The sequence below is a fragment of the Myotis myotis genome, unplaced genomic scaffold (genome assembly GCF_014108235.1).
Source record: "Myotis myotis isolate mMyoMyo1 unplaced genomic scaffold, mMyoMyo1.p scaffold_m19_p_5, whole genome shotgun sequence".
Lineage (NCBI taxonomy): Eukaryota > Metazoa > Chordata > Mammalia > Chiroptera > Vespertilionidae > Myotis > Myotis myotis.
Window position 1 is genome coordinate 37625444 of NW_023416357.1, and position 16075 is coordinate 37641518.

General features: G+C 40.0%; 1 protein-coding gene and 1 pseudogene across 2 annotated transcripts in view; one reads left to right on the plus strand and one right to left on the minus strand.

Moving 5' to 3' along the window:
• MCCC2 (methylcrotonoyl-CoA carboxylase 2) overlaps nucleotides 1-15837 on the plus strand; it is a 59783-nt gene extending 43946 nt beyond the window's left edge. For both annotated transcript variants that reach the window (XM_036309368.1, XM_036309369.1), the window contains 6 exons: nucleotides 82-158; nucleotides 7015-7081; nucleotides 9084-9240; nucleotides 10801-10915; nucleotides 12670-12755; nucleotides 15641-15837. In XM_036309368.1, the coding sequence (XP_036165261.1) occupies nucleotides 82-158; nucleotides 7015-7081; nucleotides 9084-9240; nucleotides 10801-10915; nucleotides 12670-12755; nucleotides 15641-15758 (620 nt within the window). In that variant the 3' untranslated portion in view covers nucleotides 15759-15837. The remainder of the gene's footprint in view (nucleotides 1-81; nucleotides 159-7014; nucleotides 7082-9083; nucleotides 9241-10800; nucleotides 10916-12669; nucleotides 12756-15640) is intronic.
• On the minus strand, nucleotides 2149-3174 carry LOC118655893 (annotated as a pseudogene).
• Nucleotides 15838-16075: the final 238 nt, after the last annotated feature.

Consider the following 16075-nt stretch of genomic DNA (forward strand, 5'->3'; position numbering starts at 1 on the left):
AAAGGATGTTAAATATGCCTGTTTGTTGTGAATTAAAAGCCCTCTGAAGTACATAACTCTTTATTTCCATTTTCTCTTGAGGATTTGCTAGAATATTTGGATACCCAATTGGCATCATTGGAAATAATGGAGTCCTCTTTTCTGAATCTGCAAAAAAGGCAAGTACTGTTAAACATGTTTCAAGATTTTCTGTTTTACTTATTTATTTTAATTTAAATTCTTTATTGTTGAAAGTATTACATATCTCCTTTTTCCCCCCGTTGACCTCTCCCAGTCTGCTCCCACCCCCCCAGCACTTGCCCTCCCCCCCTACTGTCTGTGTCTATTGATTACGCTTATATGCACACATATAAGTCCTTAGGTTATCTCTTACCCTCCCACCCCCTCTCTGAGGTTTGATGATCTGTTTGATGCTTCTATGTCTCTGGATATATTTTAGTTAATCATTTTATGTTATTCATTATACTAGAGGCCTGGTGCATGAAATTTGTGCATGGGGGAGAGGGGGGTCCCTCAGCCTGGCCTGCACCCTCTCCAATCTGGGACCCCTCGGGGGATGTCCAACTGCCGGTTTAGGCCCAGGATTGGACATCCCTCTTGCAATCTGGGACTGCTGGCTCCTAACCACTTGCCTGCCTATCGGCTTGATTGCTGCCTAACTGCTCCCCTGCTGGCCTCACGGCCCCCAACTGCCCTCCCCTGCCAGCCTGATTGCCCTAACTGCCTCTGCCTTGGCCCCCACCACCATGGCTTTGTCCAGAAGGAAGTTGGACAGTAGGAAGATATCTGGTCTCCTGGTCTAATTAGCATATTACCCTTTTATTAGTATAGATTCCACAAATGAGTGAGATCATGTGATATTTATCTTTCTCTGCTTGGCTTATTTCGCTTAGCATAATGCTCTTCAGGTCCATCCATGCTGTTGCAAATGGTAAGAGTTCCTTCTTTTTTATAGCAGTGTAATATTCCATTGTATAGATGTACTACAGTTTTCTTTCTTTCTTTTTTTTAAACATATTTCTTTATTGATTTCAGAGAGGAAAAGAGAGGGAGAGAGAGATAGAAACATCAATGATGAGAGAGAATCATTGATTGGCTGCCTCCTGCACACCCCCTACCGGGGATTGACCCCGCAACCCAGGCATGTGCCCTTGGCTGGAATCGAACTGGGGACCCTTCAGTCTGCAGGCCGATGCTCTATCCACTGAGCCAAACCAGCTAGGACCCATAGTTTTCTAATGCACTCATCTGCTGATGGGCACTTAGGCTGTTTTCAAATCTTAGCTATTGTAAATTGTACTGCTATGAACATAGAGGTGTATATATTCTCTCTTTTTAGTGTTTCTGATTTCGTGGGATATATTCCTAGAAATATTTTTGTGGGATTACTGGGTCAAATGGGAGTTCCATTTTTAATTTTTTGAGGAAACTCCATGCTGTCTTCCACAGTGACTGCACCAGTCTGCATTCCCACCAGCAGTGCACGAGGGTTCCTTTTTCTCCACATCCTCACCAGCACTTGTCATTTGTTGATTTGTTGATGATAACCATTCTGACAGGTGTGAGATGGTATCTCATTGTTGTTTTGATTTGCATCTCTTGAATGATTAGTGACTTTGAGCATGTTTTCATATGTCTCTTGGTCTTCTGTATGTCCTCTTTCGAAAAGTGTCTAGGTCAGCCGTGGGCAAACTACGGCCCGCGGGCCGGATCCGGCCCGTTTGAAATGAATAAAACTAAAAAAAAAAAAAAAAAAAAGACCGTACCCTTTTATGTAATGATGTTTACTTTGAATTTATATTAGTTCACACAAACACTCCATCCATGCTTTTGTTCCGGCCCTCCAGTCCAGTTTAAGAACCCATTGTGGCCCTCGAGTCAAAAAGTTTGCCCACCCCTGGTCTAGGTCCTTTGCCCATTTTTTGATTGGATTGTTTATCTTCCTTTTGTTAAGTTGTATGAGTTCCCTATAAATTTTGGAGATTAAACCCTTATCAAATGTAACATTGGCAAATATGTTCTCCCGTGTGGTAGGCTTTCTTGTTGTTTTGTTGATTTTTTTTTTTTTTTGCTGTGCAGAAGCTTTTTATTTATTTATTATTTATTCGCAGGAAAAAATTTTATTTATTTTATTTATTTTCAGTAAGTTTAAATCCTTGAGGGGTACAGCATTACACGAATTCTTTGTCCAATAGCCTTAGCAGGAAGGTTGCTTCGGAATTTAGCACGAACCATTCCACTGTTTCCATGAGCACAAGTTACCTTTCCCCAGATTACTCTGGTTTTGTTTGGTTTGCCACCGGGAGTCACTGTGTTGTTCTTTGCTTTGTACACATAAGCACATCTCTTGCCTAGATAGAATTCTGTTTCATCTTGAGCATAAACACCAATTTTACGAAGAGCCATGCGCTCCCTCTGGTTCTGGAGACCCCGCTTATAGCCAGCAAAATGGCCTTGGGCCACAGCCTTCCAGACGTATTTGTCCTTATAGAAGTCCTGTTTCCAGCAGGCCTCCACAGGGTCCAAGATGGCTGAAACTTTTTATTTTGATGTAGTCCCATTTGTTTATTTCCTCCTTAGTTTCCATTGCCCTATGAGCTGTATCGATAAAGATATTGCTATGACATATGTCTGATATTTTGCTGCCTGTGGATTCCTCTAATATTTTTGTGGTTTCCCATCTTATGTTTTAAGTCCTTTATCCATTTTGAGTTTATTTTTGTGTATGGTGTAAGTTGGTGGTCTAGTTTCATTTTTTTGCATCTATCTGTCCAATTTTCCTAACATCATTTATTGAAGAGACTGTCTTGACTCCATTGTATGCTCGTGCCTTTTTGAAGATTTTCTGTTTTAAACATAATGAACATTCAAGATCAAGCAATTCATGAACATTTATTACATAAAAGCTGTAAAATATTTAACCAGAACACTGTGTGTGCTAGGGTTTGAAGCAGTTTTTGTGGAGGTTTACATGAACATGATGAACTATCTTAGCACTATTAAAAAGTTAAAACATTTTTTTAGTTAAATTCTTATAAGAAACTTGAATTATAGCTGTGGATGACGTATATATATTCTAAGAATGTAGGAATACTTGTCTTGAAAGTGTTTTACTCTCTGGTGCTTAATGCAAGTGAGGAATTCAAAGCTACTTTCCAGGTGGTTCTGAGACATGACCTGTTTATTCTGTTCTATCCCCTCATCAGTTTAACTTGATAATATTTTCACTCTTTGGAGATGGGAAGGTGGTGGGTCTTGTTACTGAAGCTCTGGTTTTAAAGGAGGAAACTCATGAATGTCTTTGGGCTTAGTATTCAATTTCATAAATCATTGTCTGTGATTTGTCTAAACTTGAGTAAATGTAATTAATGTACTTATTTGATAAAATGTTTTTTTAAGAAAAAAATGTCTGGCCTAGCTTTCTTACTTTGAATGCTAGAGGAAATAGCAAGGTTAATGGTCTCATATTGATACAGGTAACAGGCAGTTATGCTCTTTCAGATCCTAATTGAGGAAGAATTTGTGTTTGATGGAATGTTTTACCAGTAAAGTCAATTTCTATATTCTATTATTCATTATTATTCCCCCCACTGTAATTATAAGACAAAAACAGGAAAGTAAAAATAAGGAAAATAAAAATCACCTGCACTCATACCAGAAATAATATTGAGTAACATTTTATTATGATTCCTTAGTTTTTTCTATCTCCCCTTTTTTTAGCAAGAGAAAATAACTGAATTTAATACATTTGTATGTATGGGAACCCCATATACACGAGAGAGTCAGAGATCACACATGCAGGAGACGTTCAGAGATAGAAAGGGGGATCTAGGTATATGAGACATCCTGAGCTAGGAATGCAATAACTCACCTTGTGGCCTTCAAAGGGTTATTGCAGGATGAGAAGAAGAGCAGATGTTTAGTAAATAGAAATTTGCCTCACCATATAGTTGGGTCAAGGTCCCAGTTCACGTTCTAGGTACTTAAAGGGAGGGGCAGGAGCTTCTCTTGAGCTAAAATTACCCTTCCCTCAGAACAATCCATATACTTCTATCCCCCCTTTAAAACTAAAATTGATATGGCCACATACAGTAGGTCCTAAAAAACCGTAATTTCATTATAATATTGATGAGATGCCATGGGAACCAATCTCTTGTTTATATCAATTAGCCTATAGTAAAATTGGTCTTGTTATGTGTCATTCCACTTCAAGTTGCAGAACCTATGCCACTGTTAAGTGAGGACTTACTGTATTTTTTTTTGAGTCTTTTATTATTATTATTATTAGTTAAGGTATTACAAATGTGTCCTCATCCCCCCCATTAACTCCCAACCTCCCCCCCGTCCACACACACTCATGCTCCCATCCCCCTGTTGTCCATGTCCATTGGTTTGGCTTATATACATGTATACAAGTCCTTCGGTTGATCTCTTCCCCTTACCCCCGCCCTCCCCTACTTTCCTTCTGGGGATTGATAGCCTGATCGCTGTTTCTCAGTCTTTGGGTCTGTCCCTTTTCATCAGTCTATGTTGTTCTCTATAATCCACAAATGAGTGAGATCATGTGGTATTTATCTTTCTCTGACTGGCTTATTTCACTTAGCATAATGCTCTCTAGTTCCATCCATGCTGTTGCAAAAGGCAAGAGTTCCCTTTTTTTTACCGCAGCGTAGTATTCCATTGTGTATATGTACCACAGTTTTCTAATCCACTCATCTGCTGATGGGCACTTAGGCTGTTTCCAAATCTTAGCTATGGTGAATTGTGCTGCTATGAACATAGGGGTGCATATATCCTTTCTGATTGGCGTTTCTGGTTTCTTGGGATATATTCCTTGTAGTGGGATCACTGGGTCAAATGGGAGTTCCATTTTTAGTCTTCTGAGGTAGCTCCATACTGTTCTCCACAGTGGCTGCACCAGTCTGCATTCCCACCAGCAGTGCAGAAGGGTTCCTTTTTCTCCACATCCTCTCCAACACTTGTTGTTTGTTGATTTGTTGATGATAGCCATTCTGACAGGTGTGAGATGATAACGCATTGTCGTTTTGATTTGCATCTCTCATATAATTAGTGACTTTGAGCAGGTTTTCATATGTCTTTCGGCCTTCTGTATGTCCTCTTTCGAAAAGTGTCTATCTAGGTCCGTTGCCCATTTTTTTATTGGATTGTTTATCTTCCTTTTGTTAAGTTTCATGAGATCCCTGTAAATGTTGGAAATTAAACCCTTATCAGTGGTATCATTGGCAAATATGTTCTCCCATGTAGTGGGTCTTCTTGTTGTTTTGTTGATGGTTTCCTTTGCTGTGCAAAAGCTTTTTATTTTGATGTAGTCCCACTTGTTTATTTTCTCTTTAGTTTCCATTGCCCTAGGAGCATTATCAGAGAAGAAAGAGGACTTACTGTATTTAAAAATATATATATTTTATTGATTTTTCAGAGAGGAAGGGAAAGGGATAGAGAGTTAGGAACATCAATGAGAGAGAAACATTGATGAGAAACATCGATTAGCTGCCTCCTGCATGCCCCCTACTGGGGATGTGCCCGCAACCAAGGTACATGCCCTTGACCGGAATTGAACCTGGGACCCTTCAGTCAGCAGGCCGATGCTCTATCCCAGTAATGGCGAACCTTTTGAGCTCAGCGTGTCAGCATTTTGAAAAGCCCTAACTTAACTCTGGTGCCGTGTCACATATAGACATTTTTTGATATTTGCAACCATAGTAAAACAGATGTATATTTTTGATATTTATTTTATTTATTTAAATGCCATTTAACAAAGAAAAATCAACCAAAAAAATGAGTTCGCGTGTCACCTCTGACACGCGTGTCATAGGTTCGCCATCACTACTCTATCCACTGAGCCAAACCGGTTAGGGCTGAACTGATGACTTTTAATGAATATATAAAGCATTAATTTCCATAAAGAAAATGTCAGGCTGAGGCCAGCACACTCTACCTAGTTTTAGTTGGTGGCTTGACAGAAATAAACATGAGAGGAGTTACATTTGGCCTCAATCTGACATTTTGTTAAAGAAGTAAGCCCCAAAGGTCTCATTCTTGTATTGGAGGTTGAACAGTTGCTTTGAGATTTTGTACTTGCCAAGGCATTTCCAGCAGAGTTAAAGGGATCTGTGAATGGAGAGAAAATGGTTTATAAAGTGTCCTTACTCACATAATCTTTAGAAGGTAGTTATATTTTTGTCATTAAACAATTTCCTAAATTCAGAGTTAGAAGGTCTCTAACACTCATCTAAAATCCCATTTATTTGGGGTATATTGGTAAGAAAGATGTCTTTTTCTATAATCTTGGTGCATGAAAACATTTCAGATGATCATCAAAATGTAAATATCATCATAGATTTCCCCAAAGAATTTTAGTCTTTTTTATTTAAAAAAAATTAATTTCAGAGAGGAAGGGAGAGGGAGAGGGAGAGGGAGAAGGAGAAAGAGAGAGAGAGAGAGAGAGAGAGAGAGAGAGAGAGAGAGAGAGAGAGAGAGAGAAACATCAGTGATGAGAGAGAATCATTGATCGGCTGCCTCTGCAGTCTCTGTACTGGGGATACTACCCACAACTTGGTCATCAAACCATGACCTCCTAGTTCATAGGCTGATGCTCAACCACTGAGCCACACTGGTCAGGCTATTCTATCTTTTTAAAATGAGGCTCAGAAATTCTTATTGATAAGCAATCCTTTTTTTTCCTGTTAGTTAAGTGTCACTTGCTGTTCGGAATGTTAGTGATTGACTTCATCCCTGACACAGCAGTTGTCCTACAGTGTGTGCCTATGATCACACAGGTGACTACAAAACAAGTGCAGTATAAACCACAGTCACATGTCCCATTGATAATGAGTCTGCACTGTAGCATTATTGTTACTGTTACCATAAAGTCAGACAAGCCAGGCAGAGGGTATTCTTTCTTTTCTCTGACCCAGGTGTGGCATTTGTAGATGCATGGTGATTATAGATTTGTTAACCCTCCTTTGGAAAGATTTTCATCTTATTTGCTTCTAGGGGGCTCACTTCGTCCAGTTATGCTGCCAAAGGAAAATCCCTCTGCTGTTCCTGCAAAACATTACTGGTAAGAAAATCGCGTATTCAATTTGGTTGCACTTAATCTAGAGCTGCACTGTCCAGTATATCTTAAGAAGTGACCACCACAATAACTCTAATAACCGTACATAGTTATTGCAATATTATTGACTGTATTTCCTGTGCTGTACATTATGTCCCAGGGATTTGAATTTTTATTCCAAAGAGTGGTGTGATCAATGTGAACTCTCTGGATTTCATTTTCCCTAGATGATCTTAGCGTGGTGGATGAAATGATTTTTAAGGTCTCTTATGGCTCTAGAGTTCTTTTCCTAGAATTCCATGATTCTCCCATATATACTTTTTTGTATCTGACATATAGGAGATATTCAGAAATGTAGGTTAGCTAAAAACTTATTTCCCCCAGTCTTCTAAGTCAACTATGGTTACCCCAGGTTTAAAGGGAGGAGAGCCTCTTAGTTGTTGGGAACAGGCAAACCTTCATGAGAAGAAGTTTGGCTCTTAACAGGAGGGCTTTAAATATTACTGGTGCTAAAGCATCTTCATCTTAACTTTAAGGTACTTGACTAGATGAGTTTTGAGAGGAGTCACATTCAGATGGAAGCCTGAGGGCCGTATGTGGCAAACCTCATAAAATGGGCGGAGAGAAAGTAGCTTCACCAGGGCAGGGCCTTGTTTTTATAGTGATTCATGACTCACAGAGAGCAGAGGTTGAGTTTGGTTTTGCCACATTGCATTTGAGGGACCTGTGTGGCATTCGTTTGGAGACATATAGTAGACAGTTGACAAATCTTGAGCACAGAAGGGATATGTTAGCTGAGGGTGAAAATGTAGGTAGCATCAGAATATGGCGATGGTATTTAAAGCTGTGGGAATAGATAAGAATACCCTGAATAGAAAAGAGGACTCATGGACAATCTGTGAGTAACTTTGATTCCTTCCACAGAGGTGAGAATAAAGGAAGAATTGGAGTATGATTATGTTGTTTTTTAGGATGGGAAGAAGAATGGAGAAAGCCAAGTGAGATGGCTTCTATTTTTTTTTTTTAAGGCAAAATCATCTATAGGAACTAGAGGGGCAGTTGGGTGTGGGGGGTGGTGAGAGCTTAAAGAGAGGTAGATATTGAAGTAGATATTGTGGGAACATGACAGGAGTCACGTTAAGGTAGATAAAGGAGTTCTGAGCTGTTCTGAGGGCGCAGCTCAGAGGGGTTGCTGGAAGAAGCAGCTGGTGCCTGGTGAGACGAGGGATGTCCTGTCACTACCTTTTCCATAGCAAGTACGGGTGTTCCACAAAACTGGTTGAACTGAGTTGGATGATTTGATGCTGGAGATTTGCAAAGCAAGAACAGTGACAATCAAGTCAGCTGTGAGTCTGCAGGTGGGGAGAGGGACACGTGAAGCCTGACTTGGTGTTTATTAGGTGAAGAGGAAGGAACCCACAGCCTGCAGGCCCAGGGCAGCTGCAGGCCAATTTCAACAGAGATGGGAGCTTGAAGAAGTAGAAGGAGCCCATAATTATAATGAAAAGTTCTTTTACCTTGCTGTTGAGTCACTGACAGGTACACTTAGCATCTCTGTGAAACATTAATGTTTGTTTCATCAAAGTTTAAGCAGCACTGCAGAAGGAACACTCTCTATTTTTAAACCAGGTCAGTGCACACTGCAGCCCTCATAGTTCGCCTTGCCACAGTATCTTTTCCTTAGCTTGCCATTTCACATTCTCTCATCACCAGGCTACTGTTTTGAGATAATTTCTTAAAGATAAATTGCATGCTTACCTTGTTTGGAGATATCTGTGTACATCCAGATGAACCATTTTAAGAAAATGTAAAAAGTGATTAGGGAACATTTTATTTTAGCTTTTAAAGCAAACTTTTTTGGGAGCACATTTCACATGTAAGTATTTTGTTAGGGTGAGGCCTGAAGTAAAATATAATTTGACAATATGTCCTTCTAATGCCTTGTTGATATTAACTTCTGTGCATTAATCCCGTCACCCAGAGGCATTCTTTCTGTTCTTTCTCTCAGGATTTATGGTTGGTAAAGACTATGAAGCTGAAGGAATAGCCAAGGATGGTGCCAAGATGGTGACTGCTGTAGCCTGTGCCAAAGTGCCTAAGATAACTGTCATCATTGGGGGATCCTACGGGGCTGGAAACTATGGGATGTGTGGCAGAGCATTCAGGTAGGTGATTGCCATGATTTTCTCTGAGAGAATCATACTTCACATATAATTATAAATGATTGGGTTTATTTGAAATATAGAATAGCATTCACAAATCTCAAGTAATTAATACCATAATTTGTATCATCTGGAGGGGCAAAATGAAACTTAATGCTGAAGGTACTTTTGGAAAGAAATCCACAATGGGAACCAGGAAATATTTTGAAATGGCTGGTAATGAAAATTCTGCATGTCATAACTAGTGTGATGTAGCCAAAGCCTTGCTTTGAAAAAGGTATGTAGACATAAATGTATATCATGGAAAAGAAGTAAGGCTGAAAAATCCATGAGCCAAGTAGCTAGCTCAAAAAGTTCAAAAAGAACAGTATTTTGAACACAAGAAAAATAGAAAGCAGGTCATAATAAAGAACAAACATAAGAGAGAAGAATCAGGAAAGCCCAAGTTGCTTTGTTTGAATGGTTAACAAACTTGCTAATTCCCTGGTAAAACTTAAAGTGAGACAGCACAAGTAATCAGTATCTAGACTGAAAAATAGGACATGACCATGATAACAAGAGGATATTTTGAAAACTTTTATACCCAATACTAGAGGCCTGGTGCACAAAAATTTGTGCACTCAGGGGGATCCCTCAGCCCGGCCTGTGCCCTCTTGCAGTCCGGGACCTCCTCAGGGGATGTCCTACTGATGGCATAGGCCTGATCACGATTGGGCCTAAGCTAGCAGTCAGACATCCCTCTGGCAACCCAGGAGTCCTCGGGGGATGTCTGACTAACGGCTTAGGCCCGTCCCCATCCCACCCATGGGGAGTGGGCCTAAGTTGTTAGTCAGGCATTCTTAGCACTGCTACGGAGGTGGGAGAGGTTCCTGCCACTGCTGCTGCACGGCCAGCCATGAGCCGGCTTCTGGCTGAGTGGCATTCCCCCTGTGGAAGCACACTGACCACCAGGGAGCAGCTCCTGCATTGAGTGTCTGCCCCCTGGAGGTCAGTGCACATCATAGCAACTGGTCATTGCGGTCGTGCTGCCATGGGGGTCAATTTGCATATTGCCCTTTTATTATCTAGGATATTTTCATGAAATGTAAAAATACAGTGTATCAAAACAGACATCAGAATCACCTAGAGAACATAAAAATTCTAACTATTCTCAGGCCCCACCTCTGGAGATTAGTGTATGGTGGATTCCAGGCATTAGTATTTTTTTTTTTTAACTATATTTTATTGATTTTTTACAGAGAGGAAGGGAGAGGGAGAGAGTTAGAAACATCGATGAGAGAGAAACATCAATCAGCTGCCTCCTGCACACTCCCCACTGGGTATGTGCCTGCAACCAAGGTACATGACCCTGACTGGAATCGAACCTGGGACCTTTGAGTCCGCAGGCCGACATTATTCACTGAGCCAAACCGGTTAGGGCAAGGCATTAGTATTTTTAAAATTCCCAGATGATTTTAATGCAGCTAGAATGAAGAACCACTAGTTTAAAGGTACACATGGGCCTCTGACACTTTCTGTGTTGTACAGTCAATTAATTTGATCATTCTTTTCTCCCCGTCATAGCCCAAGATTTCTTTACATTTGGCCAAATGCTCGTGTCTCAGTGATGGGAGGAGAGCAGGCAGCCAACGTGTTGGCAACAATAGCGAAGGACCAGAGAGCAAGGGAAGGGAAACAGGTAAGTAAGTGCCATTTCTCCTGTCTTCTGTCTCTGAGTGTGGCTCTCACCAGGGAACACTCTGCTGCCTGGAGCAGCGCAACCAGAATCCCTCTGTGTTCAGGGGTCAGGGGTCCAACATGAAGGTCCTGGCTGTTTAGAAGACACTGACCTGGAAGTTGTTGAGAAATTTAGACTTACATTCTCTCTCTTCTTTGCACCATTTCATTTGAGGTACCTTTCTGTGGTCATGTACAGAGTCTCAGAATCCCAGGAAAGCACTCCAGGAAGCTGCCTGCGCGTGCCTGCGGCACAAAGATGTTTGGTTCTCACTCATTCGCCGTTAGTCGAGCTTTAAATAAATCTGGTTTACGTCTTTTATTTTATAACCTAAAGCAGCAACGTTTTGTTTTTTCTATTTCACTTTTAGCTTGTTGTGAAGGATTCCTTGAGTGGGAGGGCTCAGGCATATAATGAGAATTGATTAACAGTATTATACTGGGAAAGTGTAAGTGAAGTAAAATGGAAAGGGCACTGGATGCAAGTGGCTGCTGTTAAAATGAATTTCTTTGTTCATTTCTCTGTTGGAGAGGCTTCTGAAATTATAGCCTTAAACTATTTTGTGTAAGCACCACGCCTTAGAAATGAATTCACGTTCCTGAAATGGCTAGGTGCACTGTTTTCATAGCAGGGATAATGCGAAGGAGGCCCTGTCTCTGAAGGCTCTTAGTCCTATCATTTAGGAAGCATCTGTCTGGTCAACTGTCTCGTTGGTGGAATGGGATAATAAAAAGCCGCAGGGTGGTTCCTGCCTCTCTGATGATATCCCATATCCTCAAGGAACTCTGAAGACCAACACTGAGGTTTCAGATTCACTTTAGTATTGTCCAGTGTCTAAGCAAAAGGAAAGCTGTGTGTGTGTGTAAGGGTAATAGTGGTGAGGGAAGTATGAAATTCTACCTGATATTTTGAAGATATGTCCCAAACTCCAGCCCAGCATGGCGATCTCTTATTAAATAGTTGTTCTTTAATTAATTTGATATACAGATATATTAATTCATCTGTTTTAATATATGAAAGTACATAATTTTAGTGGTTCTCTCTTTGAATTCTTTACCTACAAATGATATTAAACTATGAAAATATGTTTAAAAAGGTTGGATTTATTTGAAATAAGTCATTTATTTTTGTGTGGAATTTTTAAAAGTTGAAAATACTTTTCAGGGCTTCAAAGTTAATTTGCATAAATATTTTTACATCTGAATTAATTATCACTTGTTTTAGACAATACTGATGGGCAAGCCATTAAATTTTTAATTAAGGAAGAATATCTCTCAGCTATCTGGGAAACTGTAGAGGTTATTCAAGTTGTGGTTGATATTTTATCCCATTAAGCCTTAAAATGTTTAAAATTTTGGCTATTTTAAAAGAACCCCCCTACTTCTCCACCTTCTTAAACAGAAGCTGCTAACTGTAATGTAGTCCTTTTGGTATATTCACATCACCGTTGTACTGTGCTGGAATACGGGGTGCCCTTGGTTTTGACCTTACATCACACAGCCCCGGCTCTTGTCTCTGATAAGGGAGATGTAATATGCACTAGTTTGATAGTCATGAGATTGTGTATGTGAAAGCATCACTTGTAATCTATACCTCACTGTGCAGGTAGATGTTGGTTGTAGCATCCATGACATCTCTTGCCCCTTTTTCTCGAGGCGCTCTGGGTGGATCTGTATTCCACTCCAGTGGACTTACTCCTTGCCCTTTTCTTTCAGTTCTCCAGCGCTGAGGAAGCTGCTTTAAAAGAGCCCATCATTAAGAGGTTTGAAGAGGAAGGAAATCCTTACTATTCCAGTGCAAGGTGGGATCCTGAGAATTACTAATTCCTTACTGGGTGCATGTTGGCCATCAGGACAACAGCTTCACAGAGATCTGGGCAGTCAGGATGGTCCAGCCTCTGTGAGAAACAAAAAAAATGTTGGGGACCCAGTTTTGTACTGTTGTCTCCATAATAGGAATGCCTGCTGCTGAAGCACAGCCCCTTCTCCCAGGCCAGGCTGTGGCTTCATCACCCTTCAACCCTCTTCCTTTATCCCTTTTGTCTTTGAGGTGTCTGGGGACTGGAGGGGCACTGCAGCCAGAGGTGGGCCATGCTGGGGCAAGGAAGTTAAAAGAGTTGTAATCCTGGCTAGGTAACTTTCAGGAATTAGCTCTATTACAGTTATTGCTAAGATCCGTGGATTCCTGTCATCACCTCTCTAGGATTATTTTGTTTTTACCCCGTTTTAAGCATGGATTGGCCACTCTTTGGCACTTGTGAACAAGTGTGCTTGTGAATTCAGAAGGTGACTAGTCACAGACAGGGTTCATGTGTCAACACCGAGTAATTACCTCATATACCTATGCAGCTCTTGGCTCTGCTTGTTTCTTATGCTACTTAATAAGGTAATAAATTATCCCGCCTGTCCCTGCTGGAGACTTGCTGGCATGCACTTTCAGATCTCTTTTTTTTTGGACAACTTTAATGTTTTGCATTCTGAAGAATAAGCTTCACGGGTTCATTTTCACCCCTTGGGCAGATGGGAAAAAAGAAAAATAACTATTTTTGTCTTTTAAAATTAATTATGCTGTGATTTATACCATTTACTGGCGAGGAGGGAGAGAAGTTAGAATCCATTTCAATCATGTGAACGCATCTTTGTGGCAGGCACTGCTTCTAGTGCTGGGCCCACAAAGACTAAGCATCTTTGTTTCCCAGAGCATCACTGTAATGCCATTTGGGATTTAAAAAAATCTGTTTCTCGCCAAAACCGGTTTGGCTCAGTGGATAGAGCGTCGGCCTGCGGACTGAGGGGTCCCGGGTTCGATTCTGGTCAAGGGCATGTACCTGGGTTGCGGGCACATCCCCAGTGGGAGGTGTGCAGGAGGCGGCTGATCAATGTTTCTCTCCCATCGATGTTTCTGGCTCTCTATCTCTCTCCCTTCCTCTCTGTAAAAAATCAATAAAATATATTTAAAAAAAAAAAATCTGTTTCTCTTCTTGGTAACATCTACTCTAATGACTAATTTTACAGGTATGTTTTGTTGGGGTAGTTCATTGATTCATTGAATTAAGAACAAAATATCTTTGAGAAATAAACATGTTCTTTTTATAGTAGCCAGTAGAAGCAAAGAGGAAATATAAGACCATATAAAAGGTTTAAAAGAAAATACATATTGTAAGCACATTCTTTTAAACATAACATTTTGACTGAAATTCACAAAAACAGTTGAAATATTAAACTTTGAAAAATAGCATATTTTGTGTGATGGCTAAGCCATCTATTGAGAAAGACTCAATCTTTTATTATTTTCATACTTACATTATTATTATTTTTAATGGATTATATTCAAGCAGGAGAGCAAATAGCCCAGATAGACTTATCTTTGGAAATGAATAATGAAAGACAGTAAGATTTCTTACTTTGTAAATGCTTAACCCTTCTGTTGGAACACTTGGTGGATGGAGACAGCAACTTCCTTTCAAAGATGAAAGGATTTTTAAGCCAGTATATAGCACCTTCCTTCAGTTTAATAAGTCTCTTCACAGTAAAATTCTGCCGTCTGTCAGGCTTTCACATGGCTCAATCTGTCTTCAGAGAGAGCTGTCATCATTTGCTACTCTAGCCTCCTATGTTTTTCTTAATCCTTACATGTTACATAAGCAGCATATCGGTTTTATTCTGCTCAGTTGTTTTTATGATCAAACTTTTCAGACATTTGATTAAGGCCTCTTCACAGTCTTTTTAATGACCCTCATGAAGCAGTCTCCTCCCTCCCCCGGCATCATCATGCTTGTGTTACTCTGCTGTCGGCTTCAGACGGGAGTGTAATCAGTTGACCCAGTTACAGATTACACGAGTGGCCTTTTCTTCTTGACAGCTCATACTGCAGACTTCCTATTATGAATGTTTTATGAGCAGAGATTTGAATCATGGTCTGTCAGTGTAAGTATAGTTTAATAATTGATGCTATCTCCAGGTACAGAACGCAGTTTGTTTAAAGAAAGCAAAAGTGGCACCTACCAATGACCTTTAAAAAAAGCAATATTTTCATTCATTTTTCTCTGTAAATTTGAAATTGTCAGTGAAAAGCAAACTAAAATTTCTACTTAAAAGTTTCTTCTAAAAGCAATTTAAAGCTATTGTTTTTTCCTGTTGTAGCAAAAAATAAAAGAACTACATAGGAAGGTATTATTTTAATAAAATGTATTAAATTCTATTCAGTAATTTTCATAGTTTCTTAAGAGATGAGGAAGTTTTGGAGGATAAACCTTTTCTAGTAGAGACTTTGGTTTGAGACTATTATCTGGGTTTATATGATTCTTCATATTAATAACAGGACTACGTCACCTTGATTTGTACATTTGTGTGGGCAGAAGAGGGACAGGAAAGTTTTTCCTGGAATAAGTAAAAATATTTTAAACTAGGGATTATTTTGTGACTTCTTGTAGGAAGCTGTTCCTAAGTCCCTAAATTTGATTTGACATTCTGTGGGAGCCTGGGATAAAAGTCATGTCATTTTTCTTTCTCCCTTTCCCCTCTCTCGAACATGGTTTCAGTTGTGAGATTATAGTACACAGAAGTTGTCAGTAGATCCATATCTTATTACCTGAAGAAGAACCTCCTCAGCATTTCTGGGCAGGGCATGTATAAATGGTAGTTTAGTGGTGGATTCCTAATAACTCATATTTTGCTCTTTTATCAGGCTGTGGGATGATGGGATTATTGATCCAGCGGACACCAGACTGGTCCTGGGTCTCAGTATCAGTGCAGCCCTCAACGCACCAATCCAGAAGACAGACTTCGGCATCTTTAGGATATAACTGGGATATATAGCATCTTCTATTGGACATTACTAAAAATCAATATATTAATAGCATTAAAGTTTAAGACTTTTTCAAATTTTGACTGTTACAGTAAAATTTTCTCAATATAGTGCATTGTACCTTTCTACTACCTTAAAAAAATCAATGAAGCCATGGCTGGTTTGGCTCAGTGTATAGAGTGCAGCCCCTGGACTGAAGAGTCCTGGGTTTGATTCTGGTCAAGGGTTGCAGGCTTGATTGGGGTACGTGCTGGAGGCAACCAATTGATGTGTCTCTCTCACATCGATGTGTCTCCCTGTCTATCCCTGTCCCTT